Source organism: Ipomoea nil, unplaced genomic scaffold (genome assembly GCF_001879475.1).
Source record: "Ipomoea nil cultivar Tokyo-kokei standard unplaced genomic scaffold, Asagao_1.1 scaffold2616, whole genome shotgun sequence".
In the NCBI taxonomy this organism is placed as follows: domain Eukaryota; kingdom Viridiplantae; phylum Streptophyta; class Magnoliopsida; order Solanales; family Convolvulaceae; genus Ipomoea; species Ipomoea nil.
Window position 1 is genome coordinate 620577 of NW_017619044.1, and position 17664 is coordinate 638240.

A 17664-nucleotide genomic window follows, 5' to 3' on the forward strand; every position below is an offset into this window, starting at 1 on the left:
TGATCGATGTATAACTCTTTAGTCTTCCGTTATTTTAGTCTTTTATATATATTTATGTACCGTGACATTATTGATTATTATTTTGTGATTACTTCTTATTTTTCTCCTACGAAGTTGTTCTGATCCAATTTCATATATATATATATATATATATATATATATATATATATATATATATATATATATATATATAAGGGTTCAGGTGTGGGGAAGGGTTCCCGTGCGTTTGTGTGAAAGACGCACCTTAAGCATTAAAATGACGCACCTTAAGTATATAAAGCACCCACCTTAAGCGCACAAACAAAACACTTTAAGAACACAAACCACACACCTTAAAAACAGAAACCATGCACCTTAAGCACACAACAAAGCACCTTAAGAACACAAACCACGCACCTACGGTTTTAAAATAGCTCACCTTAAGTTTTACAAAACTGACGCACCTTAAGCATACAAATCACGCACCTTAAGAAGGAAAAACAACGCACTTTAAAAAGGAAACTCACGCACCTTAAGTTTCAACAGCTACTTACATTAAGCACAAAACTCACGCAACTAAAGCACAAATCTCACGCACCTTAAGCACAAAACACATGCACCTTAAGCACAAAATCCACGCACGTTAAGCACAAAATTCACCCACATTAAGTTTCAACAACTACTGACATTAAGTACACAACCCACGCACCTTAAGCACAAACTCACGCACCTTAAGCGCAAAACCCACACACTTTAAACACCAAACTCACGCACTTTAATCACATAAACCACGCACCTTAAATTTGACCTAGATGTAAAAGTTACCAAATTACCACCGCGTTTACGAAAATACTACCTAATTTTTTTTTGTTAAAAATCAGTGCTTTTGATATGTTAGATCTGGATACGTCAACGGATGTCATGCGTTCTGATTTCTCTCATGGGCACTGATTCACATTAGAGCGTGCCCTTATATATATATATATATATATATATATATATATATATATATATATATATAAACATAATAAGTGTGAATGAAAGTTATACCCTGATTTATGTCCGTTTTTTCCGTTAAGTTTTTTTGTACATTATGCTATAAAGGTTGTACATTAAAATATTTTGGACAAACATACTCCTACCGTTATAACTTCCGTTATCTTTTCCACTATTGTTACCATGCACATGCATCCACCATATATTTTCTTATATTCTTCATTAATAATAATATATACACATTAAATATTTGAGTTATATTTTAATTATTAAATAAATATAAATATCAAATTTATAAAAATAATTTACATTATTATTATTATTATTTAGAATAATTTAAATATCTAAAATCTAAATAAATTTAAAATTTTAATATAATGTATTAATATTGGGCACCTATTTTTTGCGCATCGCGCATAAAAAATACTAGTATTCGAATAAGGGTCAAATATGCCATTGAACTACACTAAAATACAATTAAGTCATTGAATTCAAAAAATATGCAATTGGGTCCCTAAACTAACAAATTTTATGCCATTAAAACTAAAAAAAAAAAAATAGAGAATCAAATTTGAAACAGTTTCAGTCAAACTTACGTTTGTGTTTTTGTTTTTTTTTTTTAAATAATTATTTTTAAAAAATATTTTAAATTTGAGGGTGACCCGTTAGAAACCTGAAATCTAGAAATTGGACTAATGGACTGAAATTGATTGGTTTAAGGACCCAATTGTATGTTTTTGAGTTTAATGATCTAATTGCATTTAGGTGTGTAGTTCGATGACTTATTTGATACTCATTTCTTTTTTTATTTATTTTTTTAAGAAGGTTTCACGTGAGAACATATTCTCATATAAAAATTCAAAGATATACCATCAGTTGACTTTTGAGTTGGTCGTTGAGTGTAGACTGTAGACCTTGATTTCCACCATTAATAATTCATCAGATCAGATCGCTCTCAACTCTCATCCTCGATCTCTGCTATATACTCCATTCATCTCTGCTCGCTTAATAACTCTCATCCCATCTGAGTTTCAATTCAGAAACAGCTGAGATTAGTTCAAGCAAGTTTCCATATTAAACTAAAAGCCGTATAAGTACAGGTCTTCTGATCTGATCTACTCTTGGATCTGTGTCTCCACCCTACATTTCAATTCCTACAAGATCAGATCAGAGAGAGAGAGAGAGAGAGAAGAATGGACGCGGTTATAGAGTTGCTGGTGAACAAAGTAGCAACTTTTGTTGATGAAAACGTGAAGCTGATTTACGGGATCAAGGATCAGGTGGATGAACTGTTAGAGGTACTCAAATCCTTCAACGCATATCTCAAGGAAGCATCCAAGAACAGCAGGGTGGACGAAAACGCAGTACTGGGAGACGTTGTGGAGAAGATTCAGGGAGTTGTAGATGATGCCCAAGATGCGATTGATCAATATGTTATTGACCGCAGGAACCATTTAGCCCAAGGGATTACGAGATACATGAAGAAAGTTCCTTATTTAAAAAAGGTCAATGATTCCGCCAAGCAGATCGATAGAATTAAGCAAAGGGCGCTCACCATCCGTCAAGAACACTTCGCTACCATGGAGAAACTCCAAAACGGTATATCCCACGTCACCAATGTCGTCATTCACCATCAGGTATACTATTAATCTAATTATTTCACTCCGTCTCATTTTATGCTTCACCAAAATTATTTTTAATTTCATTTTTCTTAACTTTTAACTTTATTATTTGTGTGCAGTGTAAAATTTATATATTTAAAAACTACTATTAAACACAAAAACTTAAATAATTTTAAAATATTTAAAGAAAAAAAATAATTTAAATGAGTCCTAGCCTTGAATTAGGATATATAGTATCAATTGTACAATTAGATCTCTAAATTAAAGAATTCTTCAATTAGTTAGTAGTAGTAGCCATGTCATGTGAGTTTTTTTAAGGTTAGTAGTAAAACGTAGTAGTACTAGTAATCTTGGCTTCCATCACCACCTAAGACGAGGCAGCTTTTTGTCTTCATCCCTGCTTGGATGAAGATGAAGTCATATTTGTCTCATCAAGACGAAGGCAATTTGGATCTGGGCGAAAAACATGTCTTTCCTCAAATATAATCTAAACAAATTATGGTGGAAGGCGGAAGCTGGTGGGGGGAGCGAGGTCGCCAATGATAGTATGTAGCCAACCTTATAAAGTGCTAATTACATTTTTATTTATTTTTACAACTTCAAAGGTTTAATAGATTTTCTTTTTATGTTTATAGGCTTAATTGCACTATTGCTATTAATTTAATGACTTATTTAACCATTTTCCCTTACAAGGTTACAGGTTCAAAATACAAATTGCACATGCTTGATGTTGCAATTGCACAAAAGTTTTTTTATTTAAGTACTTAAATTGCACAAACTCAATTAATTCAGTAGCATGTTTGGCTCTTAATTGTTCCTTACTGGGGTGTATATTCAATCATGACTTTTGCAAACTTTTAAAATGGTATATATATTTTTTAATAAATTTTTAGTGACTTTTATAGAGTCATTTTAAACTTTGAAACAGTCTACAAACGTCAATATAAAAAATATTCATAGACTTTTATTAATTTTTATGAACTTATTATTTTAAAAAGTCGTTGAAATTCTAAATTAAATACATCCTTAGAAACTTTCATTGACTTTGATTCTTATTATTTATAATTTTCTTTCAAAAAATTATTATAATATATCAAAAAAAATTCTTTTTCTAGTTCTTCATCCACATCGACATTTTCAACGTTATTATTTTTATCCATAGTACATTGAGACTTTATATGCCAATTACTTATATAGTATTAATAATCACCTACATACAAACAAAACTATTTCATATAAAAATTCATAATATTGAATACTAAAATTTATAGTAACAAAGTTATTCAAATAAAATATTTAAAATTATACTTACAAGTTGCATAAAATAAAATATTTTAAAAATTTAAAAATTAATATTAATAATATATAAAAAATTTTATGGCAGATATACTGCTGCAGTATAAGCAAAATAGCTATTATTCACAAGAGCTATTTGGGTTGTGAACATCAGTCCAATGTTAAAAGATGAAAAAACAAAAACAAAGTCTATTAGAAATATAAACATAAAAAGAATAATAATCAAAATATACAAGTATTATGAAGCATATAGTAAAATATGACTAAAATAGATTAAAAAAAATTTGATTTGATTTATGTATTTAGATTGAAAAAAAGTCTGTAGAGATCGTAATTTTAGAAGTTAGGAATAAAAAGTTTGTAGAAAGAATAAAAATCAAAATATACAAATATTTTTACCAATATTTTGAAACATATAGTACAAATTAACCGCGATAGATGAAAACTTTGCTTTGTTCAAGTGTATTTGAGAGAAAAAGTTCATAGAGAGAGTTTTTAAGTTAGAGAGAAAAATGCATAGGAAAGTTTAGAAGTTTGGGGTTTGAAAGATGGATTTTAACTATTTATATTAGAAAGAAAAAGTCTACACAAATCCTAGTTTAACCGGCTATGTAAAAGTCAATATAACTTTTTGAATACCAATAGACTCTTAAATACTTTCTAAAATTTTGGATTAATAAGTACCTATAAACTTAAGATTCTTTAAAAGACTAAATCCAATACAAATATACTTTTAAAGACTCTTTCTAGATCTATCTTAAATACCATCATGTTTTTAATGTCTTTAAAAATTTTGTAGAAGTACATAAAATCCAGATTGAATACACCCCTGGGGTTAAATCTTTGAAGTATATCAATGAATTGAAAGTTGAGTTTTAGTGGAGTGATTAGTTTGTGAGTGAGTATCATTACACTAGATATCGTTCGGAGGAATGGTCATGAACGGATTGAATAGTAAGTGGTTAATCACGAGAGTGTCTAGTGTTTGGAAACTAGTTCAAAGATTGAGTTACAAAGCATTCAAGAATAACTATGTATAATATAATGTTGTTGAGATTAACAAGAACAAGAAAAAAAATAATGGCTGAAAGTAAAGAAGACAAGATTTACGTGGTTCGGCAATGTGCCTACATCCACGTGAGTGAAAGTATTCTTATTCATAGTTATGGTGATAGTGGTGACGCAACCCCTTAGGGATACAACCAATATATTTATAGGCATCCAATCCCTGTACAAAGGGTCTACCTGTTTCACTCCTACTCCTAGTATGAGACAAACTCATATTCCTAATCCATATATGAGACAAACTCAACAATCTCCACATTGGCAAATATGCTCTTTAGGAGAAAAGATAACTCAACAAATCTCCACCTTGATGAATATGCTCTTTAGGAGAAAAGACTTATCTCACCATCTCCACCTTCACATATATGCCCTTTAGGAGAAAAGACTATCTCCAACTTTGCGAATATGCTCTTTAGGAGAAAAAGATAACTCAATAAATCTCCACATTGGCAAATATGTCCTTTAGGAGAAAAGACTTATCTCACCATCTCCACCTTCACAATTATGCCCCTTAGGAGAAAAAAATCTTATCTCACATATACACATGGGTAGGAACAACCATGCTCATCCAACTAGCCAGCCACACGCATACGCAGCATCAAACGTTACCCAGTGCATGTACACGAACCGCTTCGTCCCAAGCCATTCGCCCTCAGCCGTCGACTTGTTATACAAACCGCGACTCATGTTAATTGTCCGTTCAACTGACCTCCTGCATCTGGCCCATACCAGGTCCATATCCCTCCTGGTATCCACGCTTCCCAACACAACAGCGCCCCTGCAAAGTCACACTAAACTCATGTGTCTTGCCCAATGCTCCACTAATCAGCAATTGCCACTGGTCAGCAACACGCACCACGCAGCATCAAACGTTCCTAGTGCATGTTCATGAACCGCTTCATCCTGAAGCGTCCGTCCATACCAGTCGTGACTTATACCAAGCCCCGGCCCATACCAGCCGTGACTCATGACAAGCCCGACCCATACCAGGTCCGCGACCCCTCCTGGTATTTGCGTTGCCCAACACTACAGTGCCCCTCACCACCTTCTCATCTAGCATTTAGAATCGCCCAACAAGTCCTAACAATATTCGAACTTGTTACTAGTTACCGCTAGAACATCACCTTCACTATAATAAGAGTCATCAGCTTGAACAACGTTCATAGCTTCTTGGTTCTTCAACTCCTCCCAATCAGCCTCTTCCAGATTAGTTGATTTTCCTGCCTTCAAGGTTTTTAGAAGGCCCTGGTATACCAACAAATCATTTACCTTAGACTGCCATAACCCAAAATTCCCTGTTTCATCAAACTTTGATACCTCAAGTTTTGTACTTGAACTATTGATACCTCAAATTTTGTACTTGAACTAGCCCTCTCAACAGTGCTCTGATACCAATTTGTTGAGATTAACAAGAACAATAAATAATAATAATGGCAGTAAAGGGTAAAGAAGACAACAAATCATTTACCCTATGCCTACATCCACGGGAGTGAAACAATGCTCTTATTATTTGTGATGGTGATTGTGGTGACACAACCCCTTAGGATACAACCAATATATTTATAGGCATCAAATCCCTGTACAAAGGGTCTACCCGTTTCACTCCTACTCCTAGTATGAGATAAACTCATATTCCTAATTCATATATGAGACAAACTCAACACATGCAAAATAGCAAAACAAATAACAAAAGCAATTGACAAGGAATAGGTGAAAGTAGGGGCTTGGATTAAATCACTCTTGCCTAGATGCTATAGAGTTTTCCTAGGCTAGGACCATGTGATAAATTAACATGGACCAAGGAAGATGCTACTCAATGCCAAAGTCATTCTCATCGTCATTGGACTTCCAATTGAGATTAAATCCCATTCTCATAGTGATTAATTCAATTGGTACATTTTATCAAACATATATATAGTGTTTACATCTTTTTCCAACCTTCTTTTCTCAAAATGGAGTTGGAATTGTGAGTGATGTGGCTATAGTGTTGTCCCATTCTCATGGTAACAACACATCTCCATGAGCTTCTTGTATAATTGAACCCTAATTATACAAGAGTATATATAAATCACCAAACTCACGAGAAGAATCCTAGTTAAGGCATCATCTCATCCCCAATTGCAATTTAATTCACTCAAGCATCCATACAAGAGAGCTCAATCCAAATCCCTAAATGAATATAGCTACTCATACATTGAATTGAAACACAAACATGAATTGAAATGGAAGCCATTATATTTCAAAAACAATTGAGTTGGAGAAAATGTAAAGTAAAGAAGACTAGCTTAGCTTTAATCAAGAGAAATTGGAAATGCAACATTGAAATTGAAAGTAAAGTTGAATTACAAGTTGGAAACAGCTTCAAATCTTCATCAAATGTAGATCAATTATAACGAGAAATGTTGCGGAGAAGTTTCTCTCTAAGGAAAATAGGAGAGAGTAGAAAAATGGATATATAGTTATATGAAAATAACCGCCTAGGCACATTTATACCACAAAATTCGCATAAAATTGAACAATTGATCTTTTCTTTCTGGATGAGTGCTCATGGTCTACTCACACCTGTGAGTTCCACCATGAGCTTTAAGCATAGCTTGTAGGTTCCAAAGATCACGGTGGGCCTCACGCCTGTTAGGTTGGACATGACCATTTACTTTGTTCAATAGTTCTAGTTTCAAAGTCATTTTTCACCTTGTCGATGTTCAAATTAGACTTTGTGGTTTGCATAGAAGTTGTATCTTTTTCAATTATCTTTCTAGTGCCTTTTGAATCACTTGTTTTGGACATTCCTGCGCTGAGATATTGCTAAAATATCGTTGCATGATCGAGAAAACAAAGTAGAATTTTCACATTGACACTCACGACAGCGAGAGCCTGCTCTTTTTCTTTTTCTTTAACCTCTCAAGACTCCTGAAACACACCTTAATGCCAATATGCATGACTTTAAAACACATCCAATCGAGATCCAATTTACATGATCTCACAATCAATGCCTCCAGATGTCACAAAGAGATCAAATAAACACATAAATTAGCTTCCAGTTAACATAAAATCATATGAGTTAGATGTCAAATATACACATAAAATTAGTAAAAATTAGCTCTTATCTAAGTTGCTAACCTCATTTTCTTGAAATTGTTAAAGCCTGTGGTAGAGGAGGAAGATGTGGTAGGCTTCGATGGCGAGGCTCAAACTATAAAGGACCGTCTCAATGAAGATTCAAACGACTTGGCTTTCATCTCAATTGTAGGGATGGCAGGTTTGGGCAAAACCACATTGACTAAAAAGGTGTTTAGTGACAGTGAAATTCAATACAAATTTTTTACTCGTCTTTGGGTTTATGTATCCCAAAACATAGACCGGAAGCAAATATTCTTGAACATTCTAAGTAATTTCACGAAGGAAATTGACTGTTTTAAGTGCATAGCGGATGACCAACTTGCAGACAGAATCAAGACATATTTGGAGGGTGGGAAGTACTTGATTGTGATGGATGATGTATGGGAAATGAGTCACTTCAAACTTTTGAAAATTGCTTTTCCTAACAACCGGAAAGGCAGTAGAGTGCTGGTAACAACACGTGAACAAGAAGTGGCTAAACATGCTGATTCAATAGGCAAACCACACAAATTAAAATTTTTATCAGATGATGAAAGCTGGGAGTTACTACAAAAGAAAGTTTTTCGCAAAGAACTGTGCCCCCCAAACCTTGAAACCTATGGGAGAAGTATAGCAAAGAAATGCAATGGGCTACCACTGGCAGTGGTGGTCATTGCTGGTGTCCTTAATGTGGATAGTACACCTAGAGATTGGATAAAGGTGGATAATGATCCGTTCCCAGTAATCAATCAGAAGAACCAAGACTACAACGAGCTGGTAAAACTGAGTTACAATAAGTTGGATTTCCACAAAAAAAAATGCTTCTTATACCTTGCAGTGTTTCCAATCGGGCATGAGATTTGTGCTTGGAAATTGATTCGGCTGTGGATCGCAGAAGGGTTTATTCCTCCAGTGGAGGTAGAGGCCACAGCTGAAGCATATTTGAAGGATATTGTGAATAGGAATCTGTTGATGGTGTCGAAGAAAAGAGCTGATGGGGAGATCAAAACATGTCGCCTCCATGACACCATGCATATGTTCTGCAAATTAGAAGCTATGAACAAGAAGCTCTTCTAGGAGATAGATGGGGCGAAACTAGACAAAATTATTAATGATGGATATCGTCGCTTGTGTATCCATTCCTCCGTCTTGAACTTTATATCTTCAGAGAATCAGGTATCTGGCGACCATATTCGCTCTTTCTTGACATCATCCCCCAAACTAGAGATTCCCAAAGAACACTTGGGAAAAATCCCAAAAGCCTATCCACTTCTCAGTGTTTTTGATGCTGAGGCCCTCAAATTTGAAATATTGCCCAATGAGCTTTATATGCTATATCATCTACGCTTCCTAGCTGTCACAACTGACCTCAGTGTCCTTCCAAAATTATTCACTGATCTATGGAACATGCAAACTCTTATATTCAATACTACCAAGAGTGTTGTTCAAGTTAATGCTGATATATGGAGCATGCCAAAACTAAGGCATATCATGGTCAATGCATCTTTGGAATTTTCTCCTCCTCCCAAAAAGGGTAAAGACAAGTCATCGTCAGCGTCATCTTCTCGGGCAGACTTACAAACTCTTTCCACCATATCACCCAATAGCTGCACTGAAGATATCTTTGCCAAGACGCCCAACCTTTTGAAACTGGGCGTTCGTGGGAATTTAGCAGAGCTTCTAGAGAGCAGTGGAGGCATTTGTTTGTTTGACAATATTCACAAGCTGCATAATCTGGATAGTCTGAAGCTTTTGCATGAATCCGCCAACAATCAGGGCAGCATGCTGTGGACCTTTCCTCGACCTGAAAAATTCCCGCGCAAGCTAAGGAAGCTGACTTTACACAAAACATCCTTTGGTTGGAAAGACATCTCCATTTTGGCATCCCTCGACAAGCTAGAGGTGCTCAAGTTGGATGAATTTGCAGTGAATGGGGACACTTGGGCACTTAACAACGATGCTGTTTTCAACAATCTCCAGTTCCTGCGGATTGGGAGAACCGATTTAGCCACCTGGACTTGTGGGAAGGATAGCTTTCCAGTATTGAAATCCCTTTACCTCTTGCATTGTGAATTCCTTAATGCACTCCCACTTTCCTTGAAGGATGTGAAAACCCTCAAGCTTCTGGATTTGTTTCATACCAACAAGAAGGCTGCTCCTTCTGCAAAGGAAATACGAGACCATAAACCTAAAGGGTTTGAGCTTACTATTTATCCTCCTATTCACTGATTTATTTCAACTCCGGCCATCTTTTGCTTTGCAATAAAAGGTCCAGGCTGGCCAAATTAAAAGGTCAGTTATTTAATTACTTTGCTATTTATACCCTTCTCGATCAAAAGTTTTATCATCATCATCATCATCATTGGTTGGTGCAGGAGGGAGAATCAAATAACAGTTTCAAATCGATATATATATATATATATATATATATGGCTCTGATCTTCCAATGCAACTTCTCTTATCACTATGTTTGCGACACTTTCTTTGTTCTTGTTTTCTTTTAATTTGTTTTTGCAATAAAGGCTGGCATGTACGGCACTTCTGTACGGTTTCATATGTTGAGCTCAAGCTTAGCTTGAGTGCTGTGTTTAATTCTGAGTTTCTGTGTGAACTTGTTCATGTTTAAACATTTGTATAAATGACTATCTATCTAAACTTTTCTAGATTACATTTGGTCATATATACCTTCGGTTTTCATTTGAATTGTTTGCAGTCACTCCACTAATAGGTTTAGTTGGAAGGAGGAAATTAAGGGAGGAAAAGAATCAAAATTACTGCTTGGGAAAAGAATACACTAAGAATGGTTAGGTAGGCATGAATAAAATTGGTGGTAATTGTAAAGGAGGAGTGAATAAAGATTAAAATGCTCTTGTATAATAATAATAATAATAATAATAATAATGGCAAAAATCGTAATTTCTTGTGGAATTACAATTCCACTGGCTGTGGAAGAGTAATTCAAGGTGATCTTAAGAATTGCAATTTCCTCCAACCAAATCATGAAATATAAATTTCATGAAATTTAGTAGGAATGAAATTACCTTTCCATTCCCCTCCACTGGCAGAGAACAAAAATTAAAATTCCATCATACCAAACAACCCCTTGTTGGATAGAAAGAAAAAGTTTTCCTTAAATTTGAAGGAAATTGAGATTTCCATCTATTTAGTTCATAAAAAAAAATTTCACAACCGTTAGCTGATTGGGTTAGTGGGTTTGATTAGTTGTTAGCTGATAGTTGTTCAGATATTGAAGATCTTTTTTTTGGAATGACGATGTTTCCCGCAAAATATAAAATCTGGCAACATTTCACCGTCAATTTGGACGGAAGGATCAAAATTGATAAAAATAACAAAGTTAAGCACCAAAATTGAAAAATTTTAAATTTGTGCACCAAAAATGAAAAGATCTCAAAAGTCGTGGAACTCAAAGTGAAATTAATTCTTATTTGATAGTATACAAAAGAATGTACTTTCAGTACTTAAATAATTTACTTTCAAATAATGTAATTTGTGAATATTAAAAACTTGTGCCTTACTCATGTTATGCATGGAAACAATTATGATACATGAATTAAGGGAGAAATTAAAAAAAAAAATGAAAAATCATTGTAGAAGTGCATCAAAAAAAAATTTATACTATTATTAAAAACAAAATCTTTCTTAGTGTTTTCGCGCCCAAACTCTTCCACCTAAACAATTAATAATTAATTAATTCCGCCCAAACTCTTCCACCCAAACAATTAATAATTAATTAATTAATTAAAGAATGATGATGATGATGGAAAAATACAAAAACTATCTATAATTTACTTATAATGTTAGGAGTAGAAAAATGAAAAATGGAAAATGATACTAATTCACTTAATCTATACTATTATTAAAAACAAAAGTCAGTATCTGTTCATATACTTTCTCAACCTACTGAAACACAAAGAGCCAATAACGCCTCCGAAACTCAAAGAGCCAATACTAACGACAACAACAACAACAATAATAATAATAATAGTAATAAAATGGAAAAATACAAAAAGGATCTATAGTATAAGTAAATTGGAAAACGTATCTGTTAGGCCAATTGAAAAAGGAAATGAATTGAATATTAATAATTATTTGAAAATTAAAAATGATCCCTATTTAACTATTTCGAAAAGGAAACGGATTAACTATAGTATAGGTAAATTGGAAAAAGTATTTGTTATTAATAATGCACTAGAAATATTAAAAATAAATATGTTATTAATAATTAACTATATATTTTTTTTTAAAACAACCAATGCGACATTTATTCAAAATAAGCTGAAATAGAGTCAGGTGGGGCATAGTCCCAATACATAGTAGTAGCCTGATTAAATGTTGTAGAAAATAAAGAATGAGCTAAATAATTGTTCGATCTACGAATAAACTTAATTAAACAGTAATCGAAAGAGGATATGCAAGATTTGCAGCTATCAATAGCATAGCCGATATACGAACGAAGTGGAACAGTTGCGGACGATAGATACTGCTGAAGTGTTAAACAATCCGTGAGTAGCTTTATAGATCGTTCTCCACGATCCCTTAACCATGACAAGACTTCTTTGCATGCGAATGCCTCAGCCATAAGTGGAGAGAAACTATAACACCCCCTATTTCTAAAATCTAAAACCCGATATAAAACAAGTTTAGTTAAGATAAAATGAGGAATAACTTAAGTAACTAATATAATTATCCAAAACGATAAACTAAGGGAATGTCACAGCCACAGTCACCACACATGGTAACTGCACAGGCTACAAAAACAACTATGGAACTAGAGTCAAGCTCATCAAAAACAGTAAAACATGGTGTAACACCCCTAAATTCTGAGATATTTAAAACTTGTAAAACAAAGACAAATCCATTGATTGAATCCCAAACAGAACATAAAGCTAACCATAAGTGTCGGGGTGCTATGCCACACCTAGGTTTGAGAACCTAGGTGCACATGCTAAGCTATCTAAGCATAATGAATCCTTAATTCAATATTTAAATACAACCCCAAGGCACGCAGGCCTACTACTGAGCTAAGGCTAACTAAGCTAAGTCCCGGGCTCTAACTAGCGCGCTTCGAAGCTAATGCTCATTACCTGAAAAACATTCGGTATAACAATCGTCAGCGAATAATGCTGGTAACCCACTCCAACGCGTTAAGTACAATATAAGTAGATATAAGAAACTCATTTTGAAACTGGATACATATATACTTACGAGACTCTAGTTTAAATCCAAGATCAAGATATAAGAACTAATAGGCATCCTAAGCATGCAATACAAGACATGACAGGCAGATATGCATACAAATAACATAGTAGAGGCAACGAAGGCAATCATTACAATCAATTAGCAAGTAGTCAGCAAAGCACACAAATCATCCTCCAACCTTATACCAAGTTCCAACCTTGTAGCTCCCCCCCGTCCTTATATCAGTTCCAACCAATACCTCCAGGCCACCCTTATATCCCCACCCCTTATGCCTCCGGGCAACTACATGCCCCCACCGAAAAACCACCTTTCAACCACCAACATATCAAGATGGTGCCGCAGTGCCATTCAATAATCCGCACCTCTAGTGCCAATATCAAGGGGTTAATGCATAAAGGTCTAACATGACACCGCAACACTAACCTGACCCATGCTCAATGGCAAGCAAGTCTAAGATGGGTGTGTGCTTTTAGCACAGTCACCGCTATGGCCTGTACCTTTAATACAATAACCGGGCACAAGTGGTGCCAACCGCAAATAATTTATTTTCCACCAATCACAATCTCATCATCATCATCAGTCACACTGGCCATTGCGTAATGACCATAATATTCATCACCATTCCATCAATCAACACATAATCACATAACAATCAAGACACAACAACAACGACACGTATTACACATAAAATCCTAGAACAATGCCTAAAACACCAAACGAGACTCATACACGACAAACGGGGTACAACGGGACATGGAGAAACAACAAATGGGGGAAAACATCACGAACCTCGACCGGTTTCCAGCGGGTAGGTGGCGGGTGGAGGACCACCCGCCAGCCACCCGCCGGCAGCCTCACGCTATTCCAGCGGGTGGCCGGCGGGCAGACCACCGCCCTCCAGCTGCCCGCTGGGACAGTGACACAGGCAGCAGGTAGGTGGCGGGTAATCAGTCCCCCCACCTACCCCCCACTGATACACATGCAACTTTTGGTCCTGGGATCTCTCGTGGAACCCGAAACCATGTCCAAACACATTCAAACACATAATGACAACACCACATATTCAATTAACAGAGTTAAACCAAGAATCACACCAAATACATCTTAACACGATTCCTAAACATACCAGGACCCAACATAAATCATATAACGGTTCAGGAACATCCGGAGCCACAAATCTATAATACAAGATTCACGACATATATACCAAGTCCTAGGCTAGACTCAACACCCGATCATGCATAATCCCACCCAAATATACCAAGAACATCATAATACAAGATTCACGACATAAACCTAGGGCTCTAGACATAATCAAAATGCAAGATCATTCATATAATCAATCATAGTATCAAGAACATCAAGATTATCATATGAACATCAAGATTATCACATAAACATCAAGATTATCACATAAACACAATATAAACCCTAGGCAAAGCTCTATCAAGACTCAAACACAGAATCATATATCAAAGGAGCCAATGAATAAGATATAGCAAGGAAAATAGGTTTTGTCGAGACATGGGTTACCTCTTAGCCTTAATTAATCCTTCCTTGGCTATTAAGGTTCTTCTCTAAGATTTCCCTCCGGTTGATCTCCCTAGACTTGGTGGTGGGGAATCTCATGGGAATAATTTCGTGAACTATAACTATGGGTGGTAAGGGTTCTAATTGCTTGCTAATCCCCTATTTATAGAACCAGGAATTCTAATTAGAATCTGAATAGTGAAGACCTACATTCTATTCCTAACAGGTAATAGGTCCAGGGGTCCTAATTAGGGTCTGAGTAGTGGAAGGCACACTCTCTTTATTCCTAATAGGCTTAGGACTCTAGTTTAGGCAAGGGTCCACGATCCATGGTGGACCACATTAATTAATTAAAGGGAATTCTAATCAAATTAAATCCCTTTCTAATTATTATTAATGGAATTAATTAAACAATTAATCTGGAATTAAAGGCCGTAACACGGGTGTTACACATGGGACACAACCCCGGTGTCTATGCACCATCAAAAGGGTAGTTTACTACAACCAATTAAAAATACTACTAAACAAAAGGGTATTGGTCTAGTAACTACTACAACTAGAACTACGCACTCAACTATCACGTGTGCTCTCAAGAACTGGGTCCACTTGAATGGGGTTATAAAACAAGTAGGAAAATAAACCCGTTAGCAAATTAATGCTAAGTATAAAGCCACTCAACCCTGTAAAGTACTATAGATATAGGTTGAAAAACATTTTGCATTCACACAATCTCAAGTATGAATATAAACAGTTACAACACTTAGTCATAGATCTCAATAAATATACTTAAACACATATATATGCTCGCAACCTAGAACTCATATAAACATGCTTTAACTCATAACTCATACTTCAATACATTCACATTCTATAAACAGATATAAACCAATTATAGTCTATATACACTACTCACAAACATGCTGATAGATAAGGCAATAACTGAAGTTTAACAAGTAAAATCATGCTTTCATGCTAACACTTAAACAATGATAAAACTATACTTCTCAAATGCTCTAAATGAAACATATGGTATGCCATAATGAAAGTAAAGATATGATGCTATAAATATATAGATATACCCTCGCTCTTTATATAAAAAGGAATATTTTTCTGTGGAGGATCTCTGTTGAGTCTCTTGACTCCCTTTTCTCTTCTTTCTTCTTTCTTGCATTCTTTCTGAACTCGCGGGCGAGGTAGGAACTTGACGCATCGTGAATGGACCTATCCGGGCTTGGCATCTAGCCGACCTAATACTCATCTCGCCCACAGAACCGGTACTCATGGTTCTTATAAAATCTCTGTGGAATCAGGTATCGCACTTGTCAGTGTGCACACCCCTAACCGGGAGTCCAAGCCCGTCGGGTAGTATCCAACCTAGCAACTCGAGAATATCGACCAAGTTACTTCATAATCAACTGTCGGTCCTCTGTGACCGTTTCTTTCTTTTCTAAAACTTCTTTCTTTCTCTTTTCTTCCGAAAGGACATAGTCCTAACGGGGCCACCAAAACAAGGGTTTTTCCGCACCAAATGCATAGTATATATATATATATATATATATATATATATATATATATATATATATATATATATATATATATATATATATATATATATATCATGCAACTTCTTTTCTCATGCAAATAATCTAGATGTCAAGCAAGCTTCTCAATGCACAAGCACATCTCATATAACTTCTCTTTCATGTTTTGGAAATCAATTTATCATGCAAACTTCTCAATGCAAAAGATATATATTTTCTAAAATATATATAAGGTTTTGAAATATGACTTAGGCTTTACTTAGAGCTTTTATTGTATTAATGCTTTGAAATATACCAACATGCTCTTTTACTGTAAGTTTGGAAATACAATGCCTTATGCAAATAAATTCAATAACTCAATAATTCATCTATTCAAGGGTTAAACAGGGAAAATAGCACAACTACTCATTGTTCTTGATATCAGATGCAACAAACTCCTTCACAGACTTAAAACTCAAAGCCAAACAAATACACAGTAAGCAATTTCTCCTTTGTCTGCTAGATATGCTTCTAACCCAAAATCGAACAAGAACAACTCATACTAGCGTGTCGTAACGAGACCGAGTGTCCGAGCCTCAAGGGCCCACGAATCCTGGTCCGAAACAACACAGGGCTGAGCCTCAGAGGGCCCGGCCTTCTTGAACTTGGCCTAGTGGAGCTTGGTGACGGGGCTTGAGAAGCCCCACTTGGCTCCGCCAAGCAGCGGCCTTTGGTGACGGATCTTGCTGTGATCCGCCACCGTGGTCCGTTGGACCACGATCCTAGCCAGCGGATCACTCCTAGATCCGTTGGCTAGGGTCACAAGACCACTCTGGTGCACCAGATAGTGTGCACCAGAGACCTTCTTCTCCTAAATTTCAACACAGAGCTGAAGTAAAATGCTTCTAGATCTCAATAAATCAATCATATAACATCAACAACACACAAATGACTCAGCAAAAAGCATCTTCTAACATTTCTAAACATTTAATCTCAAGATTCCAGCATCTCACAGACTAAAAATCTTAGTTTTGGAAATCTATGGTTTATACCTTGAACTTGGCCTCCTCTAGTGTGGATTCCCTTCTTTTCTTCTTCAGAGGTTACCACCTTCACCACCTATTTTCCTCAAACAAACATACACACATACTAAGTTTAAGGCAAACTCAGAGATTGGGAGGCAGAGAATGGAGGGGATCAGGAGAAACAAGATGATACTGTTCTATTTATATGAGTGCAAAACCCTAGGCGACAAATCATTGGCTAAGGAGGGAAAAAGAGTAAAAAGGCTTGAAAGTTTCATTAGGCCTCTCCTTTCAGAAGCTATGGCATTAAAA

General features: G+C 35.6%; 2 protein-coding genes across 3 annotated transcripts; both read left to right on the top strand.

Annotated features, from left to right (window-relative positions):
- Window positions 1-1896: 1896 nt before the first annotated feature.
- On the top strand, window positions 1897-10724 carry LOC109154269 (putative disease resistance RPP13-like protein 3). 2 transcript variants are annotated; one of them, XM_019302096.1, is made up of 3 exons: window positions 1897-2612; window positions 8103-10349; window positions 10433-10724. In XM_019302096.1, the coding sequence occupies exons 1-2, from the start codon at window positions 2169-2171 to the stop codon at window positions 9132-9134; spliced, it is 1476 nt and encodes a 491-aa protein (XP_019157641.1). In that variant the 5' UTR covers window positions 1897-2168; the 3' UTR covers window positions 9135-10349; window positions 10433-10724. The 2 variants fall into 2 exon arrangements, with proteins under 2 accessions (XP_019157641.1, XP_019157640.1); XM_019302095.1 differs by having other exon boundaries at window positions 10436-10724.
- Window positions 9166-10730, top strand: LOC109154270 (putative late blight resistance protein homolog R1A-10). Its single transcript, XM_019302097.1, has 2 exons — window positions 9166-10326; window positions 10437-10730. Exon 1 carries the CDS (start codon window positions 9387-9389, stop codon window positions 10284-10286), a length of 900 nt encoding a protein of 299 aa, XP_019157642.1. The 5' UTR covers window positions 9166-9386; the 3' UTR covers window positions 10287-10326; window positions 10437-10730.
- Window positions 10731-17664: the final 6934 nt, after the last annotated feature.

Coding starts and splice junctions, on each gene's coding strand:
- LOC109154270 (XM_019302097.1), top strand. CDS start 9,387: ATGCTATATCATCTACGCTTCCTAGCTGTCACAACTGACCTCAGTGTC.
- LOC109154269 (XM_019302096.1), top strand. CDS start 2,169: ATGGACGCGGTTATAGAGTTGCTGGTGAACAAAGTAGCAACTTTTGTT. Junction 2,613..8,102: donor ATGTCGTCATTCACCATCAG/GTATACTATTAA, acceptor AAATTGTTAAAG/CCTGTGGTAGAGGAGGAAGA.